Below are 15,503 nucleotides of genomic sequence, written 5' to 3'. Positions count from 1 at the left end.
AGCAGGCCCGAGGCACGCCCCTCCTGGGCACTGCTCCCCCTCCCCCCCCACCCCCACCTGGGACAGAGCTGGCATCAGCCAAGCCAGGCGCCATGGCCCAAGGGAACCCGGACATACTTCAGTCCAAAGCCAGAAGGAGCCTCCCGAATGTCAGGGAGACACAGCCTGCAGCTGCCGACTGTCCCCAAACAGCCTCCAGGACAGGCTGACCTGCTTCACAGGCTTTGAGGCTATCTCCTGCCCTCTTGGCTGGAAAACCTCTCTTGTTCGGTGAGGCTGCCTCGGGGAGCCTTCTGGAAGGACCTCCAGGGCCAGACGGAGCACCGCCACCCCGGCCCTCGGCCCAGAGCCAAGCACGGGGCCTTGTGTCACACACCAGCATCGGCAAGTCAGGCGTGGAGGGGACAGAGAGCACAGGGAGCACCACGAGGAGAGCACGAGGTGGGGACGGCAGGCCACGGGCGGGGGGCCCCCTCCTCCGCCCCGCGGCCCTGCCCGGGCTCGGCAGCCTGCTCTGCGGCCACCGCCCTCTCCGGGCGTCCATTCCAGACTGAGCTGAGCAGCAGGGCCCAGAGCCTGGGCAGGGGCAGTGGGCCTCGAGCAGACATGTCCCCTCTGCGGAGGAGACCCGTTGGGGCACGTCTGGGGAATGCGGGAGAACGGGCCGGGTCCGGCTCTTCGGGGCGCACAGAGCACATGCACACAACCGACTCCACACACACACACACACGCACGTGCACACGCGTGCACAGACCCTCGCGGGCGGGCGTGCCAATTCACGCCCACGCTCACTCCCACCACTGCTGTCCCGAGGGGCAGCCCCAGGGCAAGCAGCAGCCGGCCTCAGGGAGAGCGGGTCCGCGTGGGCACGCACCACCTCCCTGAGCCACAGGCCTCGCGGGGGTGAGGGTGCGCTCTCCTCCTGACCTCCCAGGAGAGCTGAGTCAGGGTCCGCCGCGGGCTGCGTCTGCCCAGGAGGAGCCAGAAGGAGCCGGAAGGAGGCAGGGCCCCCGCACGTGCGGGCAGAGGCTGCGCTGCCGGGACAGGGGACAGGCGCAGGGAGAGGACCGGCCGCACGCCTGGGCTCTGCCACACCGGTGGGTGCCAGCAGCCTCCGGGCACCCCCGTACCCTGGAGCAGTGGCTGCCGAGTCCGCGGCCGGCAGGGAGCAGCCGAGCCCAGGCCCGAGGCCCGGGGCTGGGGCCGGACACTCCCTGGTGGCCGCAGCTCAGCCCACCATGCTGGGTACTCAGGACACCGCGGCCGACGGTTCTGGGCCCAAAGGGGAGAAGCCCCCACCTCCCGGGGGAGCCTGGGCCCAGCCTGCAGCTCACAGCCAGCAGATCCCCGGCGGAACACAGAGCAAATTATACAGCGGGAGACACGCCGGAGCCACGTCTATGGGTGCAGCCGGCTCCCACCCTTCCCTCGGGCAAGGGGCTCTCACACCTGGCCAGGCTCACCTGTGCACCTGTGCACCTGCGTAAATCCAAACGCCGGAAGCGGAAACGCCGCCAACGGATACATGGTGGTGGTCGCGTGGCCAGATCCTTATCCGGCCACCCACCCGAGATGCGAGCACCTCACAGCGTCTGCACCACTATCCCATCTTCCCGAAGCCGAGAGGCAGAGACGGTAGGCGCCAAAGCATCATCGCCCCGCTCCGGAGACCACAAATGTCACTGCCAGCGGGCCACAGGAAGGCACAGAGGCGACGGGCCCCGAGGTGCCCAGAGCCTCCCTGGGGTGCGCAGCCCAGCTGTGCTGAGAAGCCCCAAGTCGGCCCAGGTTCCCAGGGGTCTGACCGAGATGGACGGGGCTGGTGGGCCGGCCGGCAGCCCCAAAGCGGTCTTCCTAAAAGGAAGTCTGTCCCATCTGCCGCCCCTTGCCCTGGCCCTTGAGAGGAGGGACCAGGGGAGCGGGCTTGCTCTGGCCCCTGTCCCCCACCCCCAGCCCTGGAGCTGCTTGCAACTTCAGGCTTTGCCTGAAGCCACTGGGAGCCGCCCCCTAGACCCACCCGAGGTGCCACAGTCCCCATTCAGCTAGAGGAAGCCAGGGACCTCGGGTGGGGCCACCTCAGCCCCCCATCTCGGACAAAGACCACCAAAGACATGTCAACCTCGTGCACTGGGGACAGGTGCACACCAGCCACTCTTGCCATCACGCACGGGGCCCCCCACCCACGGCAGCCCGCCTGTTCCGAGGGAGCAGGCAGAGCTCGCTCTCCCGGGCGGGAGGCGGGGACTCAGAACCACCTCACTCACCCACAGGCAGAATATTGATGTTCAGGAAAAACTGTCCATTCTCCGGATTGGGCCCTGGGTCCTCCAGCGGGGGAGCCATCACGGACGGGTGCGGGGCTCTCGGCGGTGAGGGCAGCAGGGGAGAGGTGTGGCTGGCCTGGGTCACCAGCTGGGGCCAGCCACCCGAGGGAGGCAGGGAGACGCTGTTCTGAGGTCCCTCTGCCCCCGGGGCCCCTGGCGTCCCCCTCCGGAGTGGGGACTGGGCCTGTGGCTCATCACACACCTAGAGAGAGCAGGGCGGCGGGTGGGTGGGCGAAGCCTGGCCAGGCATCCAGGCCAATGCCAGGGTGGGGTTGCAGGGCACCGCTGTATGGCCGTCCTGCTCACCACCCCTCAGGGATAAACGCCCCCCCCCCCCCCCCCCGGTGAGGAGTGGGTGAAGCCAGGGGGCTGGTGACCGTAGCAATGGCTCCATCACTAAAGAGCGACTGTTGTTCTGGGCTGGGACTTTTCCTGAACTTGATGAAGTTCAAAGGCAAAACAGACAGCATTTCACAGACACCAGCCAGCCCTTTCTGCCACGATGGTGCTGGGGGGTGCTCGCCAGCCCTGGGCCTCAGAGGGGTGGCCCCGGGCCACAGGAGCGGCCCGAGGAGGCTGCCCCTGGACCCTTTCCACAGCCCTCGGCTCCCGCGGCACCGTCACCCCCAGCCCGGCGGCTCAGGCCACCTGTGGGTCTATGCAGCAGATGCAGCCACTTTGGTGTCCGAGCCCCTGAGTGGCCCAGGCTCCACCTGCCTCCTGGCGCCCCCTCCCCAAGTCTTAGTCCCGCCGGCCTGTGTGCAGGCTCCTCTCCTACTTGGAGCCCCCACTCCATCCATCCACCTCCCCCACACACGCCGGACCAGCTCCTTCCAGAGACTTCTTCCTCCCTGGGAGCTAGAGAGAGGCCGCAGAGGCCGAGGTGGGAGGCCACTGGGCCCAGGACAGAGCTTCTGGGCTTGGCCCCCGGGTGGACATCAGGAGACCTGGTCCCTCCAGCCACCCAGAGCCACATGCTCTGCCCGAGTAGGCAAATGAACCGAGGGTGGGCAGGCCCTCTCCCGAGGTCCCCGTGGGTCAGGCCTAGCGCGTGACTCTCCTGAAGCCCAGGCCTCTGGGGCTCCCTCCGCCCCCCCGGGGGTCTATCCCTCCCTCACCCCCGCCTACTTCAGCCCCTCGGCCTCCACCCGGCCTACCCCATCCAAGACCAGCAACTGACCTAGAACTAGCCGGCCAGGAGCTCCCCGGGGTCCTGCGCCCCCGAAGAGCACGGGGCGTGGGCACCAGGCAGCCCGAAGGCCAGGGCGCCAGGACTCACGGGGCCCCTCCGGCCCCAGCCCTGCTGTGCCTGCCACAGCCTCTCACAGGCCCGCCCTCCACTCCCGGTCACCCCTCCAGACGCCCTGGCTCCAGGTTCACCCGAAGCTGTGGGGTCCCCCGGCCCAAGCTCACCCGAGGCCGCCGGCCACACAGCCCACGAGGCCAGAGCGAGCTCCTGCCACCGTCTCAGCCGGCTACTGCCGGGTTCCGAGTAGGCACGGCGGCTTCCTGCTGCTACGGGAGCCCAGGATCCGTGCCTGAACACGTCTGCAAGCACAGGCCGGGCGTGGGGCTCGGCGGGACTGGCGCGGTAGAACCTAATTAGGCAACAGCACCACGCCGCAAGCCGAGACAAGGCCGTTGAGGACCATGAGGTCAGCCGTTGGCACGGGCCCGGCTGCACCTTGCCGTGTGAGCTGAGCCCCTCACCACCCGCCCCTGCCCCTCAGACCACGCCAGGGCCCCTCGTGGCACCCCTCGGACACGCCCGGCTCCTACAGTCCACGGGCCTGCGGCGGGGTCAGCAGCCTTGTGGGGTGGGGGCCGCGGGTGGGAGGAGCCCCAGCTGACGGTGTTGTGGGGCTGTCCCCAGCCAGGCCTGCTCCTCCTCGCAGAGCCCCTGGCCAAGGAGGGGGGCCCTCTGGTGCCAGGCCTTCCGCTTGCTCAGACCCCCATCCAGATGCCAACGTCGAGTCCTGGGAACTGGCCACTGCCCACGGGTGACCGGTCACGGATGACATCGTTCAGTGCCAGGCTGGGTCCACTTGACCCCTGTCCCCCAGCGTCGGCCTGTTTAATCAAGACATACAGCCCAGGCCCAGAGAGGCCAGAGAGCGGCCCAGCCCCGAGCCCAAGTGCCAAGGGCGCGGTGCTCATGCCCAGAGGTACGCCCACCTCCACAAAATGGCCAGCCCCCGCCCGCGGAGCCCCCAGAGGACAAAGAGGTTGCCGTCTGACCTGCGCTTGTCAGTCCGTAGTGCCCCGCCCACAGGGAGGGCTGGCGTGGACCCTCAGTGACTTCCACCCCTGACAACTCGCCTCCAATGTCCGCGGCGCCCCTGCCGTGCCCTGCAGAGTGGCCGGCTGGCCAGAGGAGTTCCCCGGGGGCCACCGCACGCCCCGGCCTGCTCCCGACATCCTCTGTGTCACTCCACGGGCGTCCCCTGGTTCAGAAAGACCCCAGGGGTGGGGAGCCAGGCAGAGGTGGGAGCCCCGGCCTCTGGAGGCGGGGATGTAGCGATAGGGTGTCCGCTCCTTCCCAGCCCCAGGCCCCACCGGCCACCAGACTCCAGACATCCCACCTTTTTCTAGACCCACTGCCCACTTTCCCCCTGGGGTCCCACCCGGGCTGGACACCTGGTCTGAGGGCCTGAAAATCTCATACGATGAGGGACCTGGAAATCAAGGCGACGGTCTGCCTGCCCCCCAACCCCTTCCTCGTCTCGGGACCCAGTAGCCAGGGTCCTCCACTCCAGCCGTCCCTTCCCCCAACCCCCTAGTGCTGCCTGACGGGTCTCCTCTCCAGCAGGGCACCCCGCTGCCCGCCAGCGCCCCCTGGCACCGGTTCCTACAACCTTGCCTCTCAGCACAGCCTCCAATGGAGGAGCCCCAGTGACGGGGAGGCAGGTCAGGGCGCCCCCATGGCTGGCCGGTCTGAAGCTGCACCCTCTACTCACCCCTGACTTAGCGGATGAGAACACAGATGATGAGGGGGTCGCTCCCCCCCCCCCCCACAAGCTGTTGAGCTGCCCAAAGCCAGGCCGGGCACGTCGCACAGAGAACCCAGCAGCCCTGACTCCGAGGCCGTGGCGGGAAGCGCCCTGCCCCCCCCCCGGCCCCCTGCTCACGGAAGGTGGGCAGGAGTAGTGAGCTGGCCCAGGCGCTGGTCTCACCGAGTTGAACCCTCACGCTAGGTCCCGAGGGAGGGGCTTTTGTCAAGGGTCAAGCCCCAGGTAAGAGTGGGGGGTCACTCAGCCAGCTTAGCACTGGCCCCCGAGGAGTGGGGGAGGATGTTCCCAGCAGCCCTGACCGCTGGGGGACGCACACATGGAATAAACACACGGCATGAGGTCCGTGGGGACAAGCCGCGTCTTGAGAGCATAGTATTGAGCGGAGGAAGCAGAGACCAGAACGAGGCGTGCGGGAGAGCGGTGCTTCCAACGTGAGGCCCACGGAGCCCCTGGTGTCCCAGAACCCCCGGGGGGCAGAAGTCTGCACTATTTCCACACTAACCCCCCACCCCGCTCCTCCCCGTGCCCACATCTGTGCAACGGTGGATAACAGCCAGCACAGAGCCAGGCAGCGGCTCCAAATGGCCCTGGGTGGTCCTGTCGGGCCCCCTGTCACCACGCACTCAGATTTAAACACAGAAGAAGCCGCTGCCCTGGGAAATTCCAAAACGTGAATTCTGTGAAACCTCAGCTCTTGCCCGTATCCTGTGTGAGAGAGCCGGGGGTTTCTCAAGAGGAGGGGCTCCGGCGGCAGATGCCAGGCCCGCGGGCCGCGAGGCGCAGGCAGCAGTCTTCGCTGGAAGGAACCACGGCAGACAGACTGTTGGGAGGCACGGGCGTGTGCAACATCCGGCGGCGGATTTCTCCAAAGCGCATACGGCGAGCCTGCCACCTAAAAGCAAAGTGACGACCGAGTGATGAGCTCCGTTGCCAGCGATGAAATTCGAGCTTCGGTAAAAATGAGCATTTTGGAGAACGTGTATCCACCACTGCGAGGCTGACGGCTTCTGAATATTTGAGGCTTTTTCCCACGGCAGCAGTGGCGACGTTCAGGAGAGACCACGGGACTCGTGGACGAGCGGGAACTCTCTGCCGCACTCAGCGACCAGCGGCTTCCAGATGCCCCAAATCCTGCCCAGGTAGAGATCCACTCACAGCCAAAGACCCACCGACGGGGCTCACGTAACAGAACCCCAAACGGGCATCGCCAGGCTCGGGCTTTCACCCGCCACCACCTCCGCCAAGCGTCGTCGTCTCTGTGGCTTTGCCACGGCGGCGAGGGACGCACATGCCCGCGTGCAAGGAGGTGGGTCTCCTCCAGAGCTTTCCACCCCGACGCGCACGCTGTGAACGCATGCTGTGGCGGCCGCGGCGCAGCAGCGCATCCAGAGCCCTGCCCCCTTCCTCCTGCCCCCCGTTCCGGATACTCGCGACAAGACAAAGCAATACCGCTCTTCTCGCCGAATTCGTTTTGGGAAAAAAAAAGTTATTTTCATGAAAAACTATTTATATTAACCTAAGTTTGTGCAGCCACTGTGGAAAACAATATGGAGGTTCCTCAAAAATTAGAAATAGGAGTGCTACTGGGTATTTCCCCAAAGAGAATGAAAACGCTAATTCGAAAAGGTACACGCACCCCGAAGTTTACCGCAGCACCATTTACAACAGCCAAGGTGTGCGAGCGCCCTCTGGCGTCCACCCGTTGGGGAACGGAGAAGGACCGGGCATGCGCGCACGCGGGAATATTACTGAGCCATAAAAAGAATGAAATCTGGCCACCTGCAGCAACACGGATGGAACCACAGCCCATTACGCTACGTGAAATAAGGCAGACACACAAAGACAAAAGCCATACGAGTTCACTCGCACGCAGAATCTAAAACACCAAACCAACGAACAAAGAAACAGACTCGGAAGTACTGAGAACAGGTGGTTGTGAGAGGGGAGGCGGGGGCGGGGGGGGATGGAGAAAATAGATAAAGGGGATTAAGAGGTACAAACTTCCAGTTACAAGATAAAGGAGTCACAGGGGTGGGAAGTACAACACGGGGAACACGGTCAGTAGACTGTAATAACATGATGGCGGCGAGCCCTGAGTATTTTACACAATTGCCCGGTCACTATGCTGGGCGCCTGAAACTAAGGACTAATGTCAGACCGCACGTCAACCCTACTTCCAAAAAATACAAAAAAATGTTCTTTATGTTCGCACATAATCACTTGGTTGTTATTCAGCGAGACCGCATCAACAAAACGTTTTTAATGATTAGTCTCAATATCTAACGTAGTAAATGTCAAGTGCTAATGACCAGGGATGTGCTGATCCAGATTTACCAACCAGCCCCGTGGGGGTGAAAGCCCTGATGGGCGGTGTTTGCCAATTTCCACGTGAATACGCCCGCGGCAGCCAGTTTCCAGCTGGGAGGAATCGGGGTCACGTCCGGTCCTCCCGCACTTCCGCTGGGCGGAGGGCACAGGCGTGAGCTACAAGATAGGGGCGCAGATAACAGCAAGATGTGAATAATCAGGAAGCAAGAGTGTTCATTACCTTGCTTTTCTTATAATTTATATGTTTTACATAATTTAATTAGTTTAATTTGATTTTAATAACGGCCGCGTGTGACAACCCGCTCTCAGAATTACCGGAGACCTCATAGCCGGCTCGTGAGCCGGTGCGAGCAGCTCAGGCTCCACTGCACAACACACTTCGGGGTCCCCAACAGCTGCTCAGATCGGAAAGGGGTCCGGAGACCACCCTGTGCACTGCCAATACGGATTTTTAAAAATCGCAGCGAAGTGACACTATCCATGCTGAAAAAAAGCAAAAAAAAAAAAAAAAAAAAACCAAAAGACGCACCTAAGGGGGGACCGGACGGGCAAATGGCAATCCATTATCAGTCAAGAGTGGGGTCGAGGGGCGCCTGGGTGATGCAGTCGGTTGAGCGACCGACTTCAGCCAGGTCACGATCTCGTGGTCCGTGAGTTCGAGCCCCGCGTCAGGCTCTGGGCTGATGGCTCAGAGCCTGGAGCCTGTTTCCGATACTGTGTCTCCCTCTCTCTCTGCCCCTCCCCCATTCATGCTCTGTCTCTCTCTGTCCCAAAAATAAATAAACATTGAAAAAAAAATTAAAAAAAAAAAAAAAGAGTGGGGTCGAGACGTGGTGAGGAGGGGTCCCCGCTGCTCTCTGCGCCCGAGGCCTGCAGAAGAGATTACTGAGGAACTGGGCGGGTCTCAGGGAGAAGCCCAGCCTGGCGAGCAGACACAGGCCCCTCCCAGTCTTCACGCTCTGGGACCCCCACCCCCAGGGACTCTTTCCCATGTTGTACCAGGAACAACACCCCAGCGGGGCAGGGCCAAAATAACCGGGTTTCACCCCACAAAGATGATCCTGGGAAGAACCCACAACCTACCAGCAGACTGGGCCCCAATGCCCCTCCTGCCTGAACCCCACTTTCTCCACTCGGGAGGGTCACTTGGGCCCAACAGGCAGCTCCAGGGGGGAACTTCAGGGCAGTAGTTTCGTCTCCACGCCACAGCACAGGGGGATTAAAAAGGAAGCATACAGCCCGGGGACAGCAGAGACTCTGCCCGGAAAGTCTCCATCTGACGGCCCCCCGCAGCCCAGATGAGATGCTGAGTCTTTGGGGTGGGGGCAGGAGTCTGCTGACAGAAAGAGGTAAGTCAAGGCTCGGGGCAGGAGGAAGGAGACACAGTCCCTACGTCCCTGTGTCCTTAACCCAGCACTTACTGAACTCCTGACCCAATGATCAGAGACCCTGAGGTAGACAGGTGGGGTCTCTGCACCCACCCCGACTCTGGACCAACCAGCCAGCTGCCACAAAGCCCCATAGCAGAGGGCGTGACGGGGCTCAGAGGGGCCCGGCTGTGAGTAGGACCCTTGGCAGGAGGGGACACTTCAGGCAGCAGGGACAGCATGTGCAAAACCTCTGTGGCAGGAAGGGCCCTCTGGTCCGTGGGCCCAGGGCTGGCTAGGACCTTCGTGTCCCAGTCCTCCCAGGATTAGCCTGGGGCAGCTGAGGGAGCGCAGTCTTCAGCTGAAGGGCACCTCCACAGCTGGGGACACCTGTTCCGGCTCCTCCCTCTGTCCTCCCACCCCCAGAGGAGGCTGGCGGTGGCTTCCCACATCCCAGTGCTGGATGGGCACATAGCCAACAACACATCAGAAGCCTCGTCTCCCTCTGCCGGCCCCTCAGGCCGTGAACATCCACCGTGACTGCACCATTCAAGGCCTCTGCCAACAGCACATCCGGGACCCACCAGGACCTGGGGTGGCCGGCTGGGTGAGGGCGTGGAAGCGGGCAGGCCAGAGCAGCCCGCAAGGGGGCCGAGGAGGCCCCACGGGGCCTGGGTGGGGGGCGGGGGGGGGCACTGAAGACCACAGGCTGGGAGACCTGGCCGTGGGGGTGCTGTGTTCTGGGTTGGGGTGGACAGCAGGGGGTGGGGGGAGAGGAAGTGGGGAGGAAGCTCACCCTCTTGAAAAGGGTTTGCTCAAGGGTGGGCACATGGCTGAGGGCAGGGCAGGAGGACTGGTCGTTGGAGCCACCGGTGAGGGACGGACGGGGAGGGATGGGAAGCAGACCCCAGGGTCTTTGGGCAGCAAAGACGTTAGTGCCACGAGGGTGTCGGGCCCAGGGTGGGGGCGCAGGGGTGCTGGGCAGCCGCAACACAGAGCAGGCCTGGGTAAGGCCAAGCTGAGAGTAACAGGGCTTGGAGGGGGGGGCTCCCGCCTGGGAGAGGGGGAGCCGGGACAGGCATGGGCACAGGAGTGGCTGTGGGAACAAAAGGCAGTAGGAACGTGTCACCCCCATGTTGCACAAGGCAGGAAAGAGGCTCCAGGGGGGGAAATGCCCCCCCCGAGGCTGGGGCCACCTTGGCCGTCCCCTGCCCCACTCCATGCTCTGTGCTGCACTCCCCTGGGGTGCCCAAGGCTTTCAGCCCTGCCCATAGGGTTCTAGACCAACCTGGGGACAGGGCCAGACGCTTGCACCCAGGCCCACCCTCGCCCACAGTCTGCAGACCTATCCCCCATCCTAGGCCCCCTCCACAAAATGCTACTGTCTTGTTAGAGACGGTGGCAGGTTCCGAGCCCACGGGCCTGGCCCCCCCTGAATGCCTCCTCCAGCTGCCCAAGCTGATGCATGAGCTCCCCTCCCCTACCTTGGTGCTCCCAGGCAGGGGCCCAGGGCCAAGCGAGGCTGGAGGAATTGCACCCTTGCTCACCCACTGCCCGCACCCCTGTGGACAGCCTGGGGACACGTGCTATCCCGCAGGCACAACAGGGCACCAGGAGCACCATCTCCAGCGGAGATTTTGAGAGAAGACACCTTCTAAGAGTCCTGCCCACCAGGCTCCTCCTCACCCGAAGGCACCCCAGGCCACCTCGGAAGGTCTCTTCTGCTGCCGGGCCACAGAGGGAGGACAGGAGGAGATGGGAGAAGATTCCAAGGATGCTGCCGGCCTCCATCCCAAGGGCAGCTGTCTGGGGGCACCCCTTCCTGCCCTCAGCACTGAAATGGGGGTCATTCCTTTCTGTGTTTGTTCAGGAAAACCTGTGATGCCCCTTCTGGAATGGGGAGCACCGCAGTGATCCCCCGGAAGTGCCACACTCACAGGGCTCACATCTTAAGGAAGCAGGCAGCAAAGCAGTCCCTTGGCGGTCGTAAAAGACCGTGAACAGGGATTATGCCTGGGGAGACGCATGGAGCGGGGTAGGGGACGAGTGACATTGTGACTGAGTCACGGGACAGTCCTGGACAAGACGGGACCTGCGGACGGCCTCCCGGGTGGGGCCAGCGGTCACCAAACAGGGCACCTGTGTTCCCGCATCCCCACTCCTCAAAGTGCTCACAATATCCGCAGGGACCTCCAGTGCCAAGGTCAGACCTAGAACTCTCTCCTCCAGGTGCTGGGGAGCCTCTGAAGGCTCTGGAACAGGGAGAGAAGAGTCCGGTGCTGCAGGGGACGGTGGGGCAGGAACGCGGCGCTGACCTGTAAGGGTGGGTACCCCCACCACATGCCCAGAGCTACCAAATGCAACGGTCAACTTGCACCCCATCGGGTCCCCACTCGGCCCTGGCCTTTGGTGACACGTTTTGGTAGGTCACACCTGTCTGATAAATGAGCCACAACGGTGTGGGCAGGGGCAGAAATACCCAGAGCCTGTCGCTGGAGGCCTCAGCTCCTGCCCACTGGCCTCCAGCGGGCCCGGGGCTCCCACTGCCCTCCGCCTGCGGGAGGACCCCGGCACACTTGGGCCACAGTGGGCTGCGCTGGGGCCCCTCCGCCCACAGGAGCACCCGCCCCGCTAACTAAAATATCCCGCGCGCCTCCTTCTGGTTCACTGACGTGAGGTGGCCAGAGGAGCGGGGTGGGGGGGTGCTGGTGCCCTTGGCAGCTACCGATCTCTGTGAATTGGGACAAATCTGCCAACCCCGCATTCAGAACCGACTGGATGCGGCACTGAAGCCCCCCAGGGCCCACCCGGCAGACGCGGAAACCGAAGCCCAGGAAAGGTACGGACCTACCCAGGATCCCCCAGGATCGTACCGCTGCGCAGACGCGGCAACCGGGTCCCCGCTAGGACGAAGGCAGTGGCGCCACAGGAGGGTGTCTCCGAGGAGGCTCCAGCACGCGGTCTCTGGAAAGTGGCCGCCCGGCCCCCAGCGCCACCCAGGAAATGGCCCCAGGACAGGGCCTGACCTCCCTGCTCCCGGGATGGAGGCCGCTCCCCTGGCTGGAGTGAGTGGCGTGCACGTACGGGTTTTCTGTGCTGCTCTCAACACCCCGCCCGGCCCGTGGCCCTGCGGAGGCCTCCCTGTCTGGCCCTCCTGGTGCCCGTGAGTCCCCACTCTTTGGGGCACCCCACGCCGCGGGGGCCTGGCCTTTCTTTCCCTCCTTTCCTTTCTCCCCCGACCCCCACGGGAGGCCAGGAGGGTGACCCATCACCCCAGCCTCTTCTCTGGATAGAGCCCTCCCTCTCCTTCTGCCGGTGCAAAGCCTCCTCATCCAGGAAGTCCTCCTGGATCATCTCTTCCCTGGGCCCAAGCGGCTCAGCCCAGGATGACGGCCACGCATACATGGACAGCCACCCCCACCCAGCAACAGGCAGAACCACTGGGGTACAGATGTGGGGCCAGACAGACCTGGGATCACCGGGTGCCTGCTTTGAACAAGGCACAGTCTCTCTGAGCTTTGATTTCTTAGCTCTGCCCCTACCTTCCTCGGCCCCCCAAGTGCAGACTCCTGTCCTGGCTCCCTTGAAACCCTGACCATGGGCCAGAGCCCCAGAACCCCAGGTGGACCCTGCTTCGCCGGACACCCAACTCTGCCAAGACAGTCCCATCCCCGACGAGCACAGGGTCGCACTGGCCCCAGCCACTCGCCTATGCCCTGGAACCACTGACACGACCTCGCAGGCAAGCCCAAGCCCCCAACCTGGGCTCTGCACTCTGGCCCCTTGTTCTGACCCCAGCTACCGAGCCTCCTGCTGTGGGACCACTGCTTGGCTGAACGAGGTCTCTGCTCCAGGGGCTGGCGGGGGGCCCCTGCTCGGTCCTGGAGGTGCTGCCCATCTGCACCCGGGGCCTCCCTCCCCTCCCCAGGCTGCCCCCACCCCACGCCCACTCTGTGTGTGTGCCACCGCACGCGAGTGCCAGTCGGTACAGTGAGGGGCATTTCTGGGCCTCCAGGCCTCTGGGGCGGCCACGGGGGTGGAGAAACCTGTTCTCCGGGTTTGTCTGAGAGCCGCTCCCCACAAAAGGAAGCAATGCCCACCTCTGCCCTCCACCCCCAAGGCACCTGCCCAGTCAGGGGCCCAGGCCCAGCACCCAGGCGTGTGGCTGTCTGGACACGCACACAGCCTTCTCCAACGTCCTGTGTCCCTCAACCTCCCGTCCCCAGGGTGGGCATCCTGCCCCGGGGAACAGTCCCCCTCCCAGTCCCAGGACAAGGGCACACCCTACCCGGTCTCTAACAGGAGGACCCTGAGGCCTGGGGATTCGGGACAGGGAGTCACACAGTGGGAGCATCTTAGAATTGGGGCAACAAGCCAGCCCATCTTGTTTTTCCTTCCTCCCCTCCTCCCGGCACTGTTTTCTTGAGCACCTGTGCATGCCGGGCTGGAGGGGACAGCAGCCACCCCAGCAGGAAGGCTCCGCCAGGTGAAGCCAGCCTCCCAGATGAAGCACAGGGACACAGACAAGTTGACCACCAGCTTGCCCACTAGGCTGCCGGTGGTGCTGGGTGGAAGCGGGAGATGAGGCGGGGGACCTGGGGTGAGGTGTGCAGCAGGGCTCAGAGAGGAACCAGAGCAAACACCCTGGAGGAGGGACACAGGAGAGGGTCCAGGGCAAGCACCCCGGAGGAGGGACAGAGGACCCTGAGTGCTGGGAATCACACTCCTGCTCAAAGGGCAGCCTGTGATCCAGGGGACTCATGTGCCGGCACACTGGGCTCTTAATAAATACCAGCTCATTCTATCAGTGTTCCCATTTCACAGAGCAAAAAAACGGAGGTCTGTGGAGTTAAGGTGGAAAGTGTGCGAAAGCCCTCTGCAAGCTAGCAAGGACCCGCCGAAGTCACAGCAGGTTGAGTCAGAGACCAGCCCAGCACGGCTCCTGGTCAGCAGGGCCCACGGCTCGGCTGCCACTGGACACAGCAAATAGCACCCAGTAGCTTAAAAACGGAGTCACCCCTTAACTGCAGGCCCAGCTGGTGGACAGCACCCCCTCCCCCCCCCCACCCCACCACCACAGGGGCTGGACTCGGCCACCTCAAGCCCGGCCCAGGCGGCCACTTCCCTGAGGTCCACTCTGTTCTTCTTCACCTTCCTGCCCGGGGAGAGATCGCAGTCACTCTGCCCCATCTTTGGATCCTGATCCAGCTTCACTCTTTGGGGTGAAACTCCCTAATCCCTAAAATTCTACACGCTGACCCCGTAGAGCAGATGGGCCGACGGCGCCACCTGCCGGCCGTTCCTCAGTCTGACCCCCAACCCGAAGTCCTCTCAGCGAGGGTGCAGGTTGGCGCCAGGGGGGAAACGAAGATCTGAACCGGGGGACCCAGGCCCCACCTGCCCAGAACAACACACGCCGGGTCACATGGTTTCTGGTCATATGGTTTCGTGAGGCTGAGCAGGAGAGATGCTGGGAGGTGCAGTCCCGAGCAGGACCCGCCGGTGGGCACGACGGGGCAGTGAGGGACCCGAACCTCCACCAACTGGCTGCGGTGAACACCAGGGCCGTTTGTGCAAACCCACGGGCCAGGGTGTCTTGGGGGCCAGCAAGGAGCTGAGCATTTCGGACTGTCAGACGTAGCTGGTCAGAAACTTGTGAAGGCGGGGTGGGGGTGCCAACTGAAGCTTCGGGCAGCCTCTGGCTGCGGGGCACAGGGACGTGGGCAGGGGCTCGCCTCCAGGGGGCTTCACTAGGAAGGGCCTGCCCACAGCTGGTGGGACCTCCGGTTAGCGCGGAGACTGGCTCAGAGCCACAGCCCAGCCACTGCCCGGCTGCACCTCGGTGGGCGGTGGTCCTGGAGAGGGGAGCAGAGGCGAGGGCAAGGCCGCGGCCGTCCCGCCCCACGCCCTCCCGGGCAAGGTCACCGTAGGCTCAGTGGCTCCCCAGCCCCGTGGCCAGGCACTCTCCTTAGTGCCAACAGGACAAGCCGCAGACGCCAGCCGTGTCCGTCTGCGGCACCCCCTGCCCTCCTCTGCCGGGCAGCAGGTGGGGCACAGAGCCCCAAGCCTCCAGGCACACTCCATCCTTCCTCAATCCTCCCTCTCCTCTCCCGCAGCTCGGTCCAGCTGTGGCTCTCCCAGCGCCGTGGCCCCTCCCCTGTGAGCAGAGAGGCTGACAGGGGTCAAGGGTCGGCACTTGCGGATGTGGAGCGGTGCCTGTCTCGTCACGCTCACCGTGGATCCCGGAGCAAGGCTCACCTCGAAGCCGCCACGTTAGCTTCCGGAGCCGAAAACGCCAGCACTCGCACCCGGTCCCCAAACCACGCCCCGCATCCACCTCCGTCCGTCCCTCCCGCCCCGCCCACTCCCTTCCCACACCCCAACGCCCATCCCTTCCGGGACCTCGGGGAGCTGGGGCCGGCGTTCCCCACCGCAGCCCCGCCCCCACCCTCCACGGCCCCGCCCCTGCACGC

The 15,503-nt window shown here is 64.1% G+C and overlaps 2 protein-coding genes and 1 long non-coding RNA gene across 7 annotated transcripts in view; all 3 read right to left on the bottom strand.

The window, feature by feature from the left end:
* PLCH2 (phospholipase C eta 2) overlaps positions 1-3,845 on the bottom strand; it is a 69,869-nt gene extending 66,024 nt beyond the window's left edge. Inside the window, exons 1-2 of the mRNA XM_045475354.1 lie at positions 3,738-3,845; positions 2,265-2,526 (exon numbers count right to left, since the gene is read on the bottom strand). Coding sequence (XP_045331310.1) covers positions 2,265-2,343 — 79 coding nt within the window. The 5' untranslated portion in view covers positions 2,344-2,526; positions 3,738-3,845. The remainder of the gene's footprint in view (positions 1-2,264; positions 2,527-3,737) is intronic.
* A 3,732-nt stretch (positions 3,846-7,577) lies between these two features.
* On the bottom strand, positions 7,578-8,250 carry LOC123597053. The gene is made up of 2 exons (XR_006711932.1): positions 8,193-8,250; positions 7,578-7,819 (listed from the first exon to the last, which is right to left on the bottom strand). It is a non-coding gene; the product is annotated as an uncharacterized LOC123597053 (long non-coding RNA).
* Positions 8,251-8,485: 235 nt separating this feature from the next.
* On the bottom strand, positions 8,486-15,381 carry LOC123597051 (formin-like protein 14). 5 transcript variants are annotated; one of them, XR_006711931.1, is made up of 3 exons: positions 15,265-15,381; positions 11,123-11,282; positions 8,486-8,533 (listed from the first exon to the last, which is right to left on the bottom strand). XR_006711931.1 is itself a non-coding variant. In XM_045475349.1 (2 exons), the coding sequence occupies exon 2, from the start codon at positions 10,250-10,252 to the stop codon at positions 9,326-9,328; it is 927 nt and encodes a 308-aa protein (XP_045331305.1). In that variant the 5' UTR covers positions 10,253-11,282; positions 15,265-15,381; the 3' UTR covers positions 9,282-9,325. The 5 variants fall into 5 exon arrangements, 4 of the variants coding, with proteins under 4 accessions (XP_045331305.1, XP_045331307.1, XP_045331306.1 ...); XM_045475349.1 differs by lacking the exon at positions 8,486-8,533 and having other exon boundaries at positions 9,282-11,282; XM_045475351.1 differs by lacking the exons at positions 8,486-8,533; positions 15,265-15,381 and adding an exon at positions 11,878-12,251 and having other exon boundaries at positions 9,282-11,282.
* Positions 15,382-15,503: the final 122 nt, after the last annotated feature.

This window comes from Leopardus geoffroyi, chromosome C1, assembly GCF_018350155.1.
Source record: "Leopardus geoffroyi isolate Oge1 chromosome C1, O.geoffroyi_Oge1_pat1.0, whole genome shotgun sequence".
In the NCBI taxonomy this organism is placed as follows: Eukaryota; Metazoa; Chordata; class Mammalia; order Carnivora; family Felidae; genus Leopardus; species Leopardus geoffroyi.
This window is presented reverse-complemented; position numbering and strand designations above follow the sequence as displayed.

What these genes read in the sequence shown, in the direction of transcription:
- LOC123597051 (XM_045475349.1), bottom strand. Translation starts at nt 10,252, where the DNA reads ATGGAGTGGGGCAGGGGACGGCCAAGGTGGCCCCAGCCTCGGGGGGGG.